Genomic DNA, 5,125 nt, shown 5'->3' on the forward strand with positions numbered 1-5,125 from the left:
TAATGTCCTCCAAGTTCATCCACGTTATGCGGTCCACTTATATAACATTCTTTTAATGATAAAATTATAAAATTGGAGAACAAAGTAGTGGTTGCCAGCAGTTAAGGAGAGGATGGGAGTTGGAGGGAAGTTGGTGAGGGGTCCTTGTTGATGGAACTGCTCTATGTCTTGACTGTATCAATGTCAATATCTTGGCTGTGATCTGTAGTTGTTGTTATGTGCTGTCAAGTCAAATCTGACTCATAGCAACCCCTCCTTGGGTTTCCAAGGCAGTATTACTGCGGAAGTAGATCACCCAACCTTCCTTCCGAGGAGTGGCTGGTGGGTTTGAACCGCTAGCCTTCTGGTTAGCAGTCAAGTGCCTTAGGCACCACGCTACCAGAGCTCCTGGCTGTGATCTAGTACTATAGTTTTCCAAGGTATCCTCTGGAGGCTACCAGTAAATGACACATGGGGTCTTTGTGTATTATTTCTCTTAAACTGCATGTGAATCTACAATTAGCTTTTAGAAAGTTTACTTTAAAAAACAGAAAAATAATAGAGTCTAAGTGAAGATCATCTAGTCCTCACTGTCCAGTTGTGGAAACTGAGTCATAAAGGCACATATAAGAAAAGAGGGTAAACAAACCCACAAAATACAGACACTTAGGTACTGTCAGTCTTACTAATCTCAGAAACAGAATCTATATTTTATACCAGTAACAACTAAGTCTTAGAAATAAGATATTTTTAGATTGGTCTAACCAACAAAGTAGATACACAGTCCTGTCTGAAACAATCATGCTAATATATTTCTCATGACCCACACCTAACCTTCTTAACTCACAACATTTTAAAGTATTGCCTTTTCAGTACACTCAATACATGTATTATTCATAGCATGAAAAAACCCTCATGCTTTTAATGACTATATGAAAACTTAGTAACGGTCTGATCCCTTTCATAAAAATTAAGAAATCCTACTCAATCAAAATGTTCTCAGCTTTTCGAGTAGAAGAATACCACACAGTATTTCTTTATTCTAAAATGATGTGGCTCTTCAAAATGAGAAAAAAAATCTGCACACATATTGTTAGTTGTATCTGAGTAACAAAATTACAGCTTCTACAACTAGAGGCATTGCAAAATGCAGGCTCGAACCTACTTCCTTAAATCACTGCCTTGCCTAAAACACGTGCCTCGAGAGCATTTAATGGACAAAGGAATGTGAGCCAATTCCCCCACGTAAGGCCTATTTTCTGAAGAAAATCATGTGCTTCTTGGAGAACTGACCTCGATCCACGGTATTTTGGGGCCCAAACTAGTCTATAAAGAAAGCTAGTGTACATAAATCTGGAGGGGGGGCATTGGCAGTTGCAACCTAAAAAATAGCATTAAGAATCACACACCAGAATTGTCTCTTCTCCCCTTTGATCCCAAAACAACAAGAAAAGGAACAAAACAAAAAAACTGTATGCCAAATTTTACCCTTCCAAATCAGTTTTCAGGCTTTTAGATATCCCGATTAACAATTATTCTTTGACTACATTTAAAATGCTTAGTATGTGACCTATTTTTGCTTTTGTTGTATTTTAAAGATGGTTAAATGGCACACATTGTACTTACCTAAAAGAGGGAGTAAAACTGGGTAGTTGTAAGGCATCACAAAGAGGTTTACACAAGTTAAAGTCGTACTGGCTTTTAAATAACCAAATGGATATCCAAGTTCATTGTACTTCCCGCTGTTACTAACAAATACCTGACAAGAACAAGAAGTGATACGAGTGAGGACAATCAGGATTTCATGAAAAGCACAGCACACAGTATTCCCCAGAAACATCGATGGCCCAATGTTATGGGAATGTGAAAATTTCCATGGGCTTTTTTTAGCCCATGGTTAGGTCAAAATATATCATACTAAGTAGGAATGCTCAGATTGGGACCACTTCATAAATTATAGTAAGAAATGAAACTACACTATGCAATAGCCACTCAGAGTCCACAGGCTACATCAACAGTACCCAAATATTTACTTGCTCAGCCTAATGGAAAATAAGGCTGAAACACTGCTAAGTGATACCAGCCAGTAAAACCAATTAACTTCTCAAAAGAACAAGCAGTGACTAGAGTGCAGACTTTAGGAAAATGGAACAAAGTCCTATGCCTAAGCACATGTTTACAGAAACCGACCCCATTTAAAGGATCATGCAAACAGCCCTGTTAAGTCTTGCTTACCCCTTTCTGCTCTACTTCCCCTTGCTGCTCCAGCCGCCTATCCATTTATTCATGTCTCATTCAAGAAGTATTTACTGAGTAGGCTACTATAAGCCAGGCCCTGGTGCTAATGATTTTGAGGCAGCAAGGAGATGCTTTGGTTCAATCTGGAAGCCATTTTCTTTGCTGAGTTATGCTAGTAGCGCAAACATCTAACAACGATTAAAACATTCCTCTTTATTCCATCGGACTGCCACATTATTCCTTAATGAGATGTAGGGTTTTATATATTTGTACACTGTCAGCCCCCACATACTTGCTGTGCCGTGCTACAGTCCTCTAGCTACTAAGTTTTCTCTTAAGTTCCATGTTTTAAGACTTTGTGGCCCTATTCGGGAGCCCAGTACATACTTTCAGGGACTTGGTGTTGGCTGCTATCGAGTCGACTCCAACTCATGGCAACTGTAGGTAGAACAGAATGCAACGTTGCCAGCTCTGGTGGCATCTGCACCTTCCGGACCCCTGGTGTGTCTGACTCCACTCTTGTGGCTACTGTGCAGGCACTTCCTACCCAGGGGGCTCATCTGCCAGCGCGAGAGCAGACCATTGGCTGTTGTGACCCACAGCGTTCTCATTGGCTAGTTCTCAGTAGATTGCCAGGCCTTTCTTCCTAGTTTTCCTTAGTCTGAGAGCTCCACTGAAGTCTGTCCAGCCTGGATGACCCTGCTGGTGTTTGAAATCCTGGTGGCGTAGCTTCTAGCATCACAGCAACACGCAAGCCACCACAGTCCAACAAACTGACAGATGGGTGGCTGTACTTCCTCCTGGACAGATCTGTTCGTTGGTCCAGCAGTCTGTGGTACATTCAGTCTTCTTCACCAGCACCACAAGTCACATGTGTTCATTTTTCTGCAGTTTCCCTTATTCATTGTCCAGCTTTCACATGTATATAAGATCACTGAAAATACCATGGATTTGTTCAGGTGCACCTTAACCTTCAAAGAGATATCTCTGCTCCTGAGCACTTGAAAGAAGCCTTTTGCAGCAGATTTACTCAATGCAATACATCATCAGATTTCTTGACTGCTGCTTCCATTAGTTTTGATTGTAGAACCAAGTAATATGAAATCCTGCACAACTTCAGTCTTTTCTCCATTTATTGTGATGCTGCTTATTGGTCCAGTTATGAGGATTTTCGTTTTCTTTACGGTGAGGTTGTTGTTATGTGCTGTTGAGTCCGAGCTGACTCATAGCGACCCCTCCTTGGGTTTCCGAAGCAGTATCACTACGGAAGTAGATTGCCCAACCTTCCTTCCGAGGAGTGGCTGGTGGATTTGAACCCCCAGCCTTCTGGTTAGCAGTCAAGTCCCTCAGGCATTATGCTACCAGAACTCCTTTACGTTGAAGTATAATCCATACTGTAGACTGTAGTCTTTAATTTTCATCAGTAAGTGCTTCAACTCTTCTTCAATTTCAGCAAGCAAGGTTTTGCCATCTGTATATTGTAGGTTGTTAATGAATCTTCCTCCATTTCTAATGCTGAGTTCATCCTCATATAGTCCAGGTCTTGGATTATTTGCTCAGCATACAGATTGAATAAGTATGGTAAAAGGATACATCCCTGATGCACTCCCTTCCTGATTTTAAACCATGCAGTAGCCCCTTGTTCTGTTCAAATGACAGCCTCCTGGTCCATGTTGTTTCCTCATGAGCACAATTAAGTTTTCTGGAATTCCCATTCTTCACCATGTTATCCATAATTTGTTATGATTCATTCAGTCAAATGACTTTGCATAGTCAATAAAACACACTAGCGATTTTACATCTTTATTTTAAACTGGTTCCTGTTTTTATATTTGGTTTTCACATCTTGGAAGAACTTAAGTTGCTTGAAGATTAACTAGTAGCAATAATCACACATTCCAGGATAAAACAGATGGCAGTCTGAAAGTGTTTCTTATGAAAAGAAAACATGACAGTTACTCACTGATGTATGGTCCTATGGTTTATAAACAGAACAGACCTTCTCCTAGTGTAGGACTTCCTTGTTGTAGCCAAATGAAAACGCTCTGCCTAGAGTTTTACACAATAAATCCATAGGTAAATCTATCAACCAATCTGCAAGCTCTTCTGGCTGAAGTTTGATACTTGCAAGAACCAGTGTATGGTATCTGTGCATTTGCCCCATCCGAGTAAAATGCATGCCACACACGTCCGTGTGATCTTAGCAGAGTTTTCGTATATTATACCAATATGTAAATTAGTTTCAGGGCTAGCACTCTTTGCCAAAAAGATCCTGTACTTTCAATCTGCCAAGTTCAGCCTGAGGGCTGAGCGCCTTGCTGCAGCTGCAGGAGACACAGCTGAAGTGGACTGCATCCCTGAAATGCGATGAGGTGCTTGAGCCGGCCCTCGACTCGTGGCAACCCCATGAACAACAACGGAGCACTGCCTGGCCCTGTGCCATCCCGAAGACCCGTTAGGGATCAGACCGCCATAACCCATAACGTTTTCACTGGCTGGTTTTCAGAAACAGGTCGCCAGGCCTTTCTTCCTCGTCTACTTTCGTCTAGGAGCTCCACATCAGAGTGACACACACACCTCCGCTGGCAGCTGGGCGGTGGCTGTGAATGCAGTGCACTGGTGGAGAACCGAGCCCAGGCCTCCTGCGTGGAAGGCGAGAACTCTACCACTGAACCACCACTGCCTTTGTCCTTTCCGATAGGGATTCCTGACCTGGGGCCCATGATTAGGCCCTGGGGGGACAGGCTTCCTTCAGATGGTTTACCACATAGGTCACACCATAGTCTACTGCCTTACATGGCAACATACAGTGGGCTGAAATATCAGCCTGGAAGGATTGGCTTGGCCCTGTTTATACTACAGGGAGGAAGTGGGAAGAGAGCTGTTTCGCTGTAGGGAATTGCAGTCA

The 5,125-nt window shown here is 42.3% G+C and overlaps 1 protein-coding gene across 1 annotated transcript in view; it reads right to left on the minus strand.

Annotated features, from left to right (window-relative positions):
• INTS6L (integrator complex subunit 6 like) overlaps positions 1 to 5,125 on the minus strand; it is a 62,950-nt gene that overhangs the window by 21,504 nt on the left and 36,321 nt on the right. The window contains exon 9 of the mRNA XM_042783382.1: positions 1,606 to 1,738. Coding sequence (XP_042639316.1) covers positions 1,606 to 1,738 — 133 coding nt within the window. The remainder of the gene's footprint in view (positions 1 to 1,605; positions 1,739 to 5,125) is intronic.

This window comes from Orycteropus afer, unplaced genomic scaffold (genome assembly GCF_000298275.1).
Source record: "Orycteropus afer afer isolate SDZICR_OR568_19922 unplaced genomic scaffold, OryAfe1.0 scaffold00993, whole genome shotgun sequence".
Taxonomy (NCBI): domain Eukaryota; kingdom Metazoa; phylum Chordata; class Mammalia; order Tubulidentata; family Orycteropodidae; genus Orycteropus; species Orycteropus afer.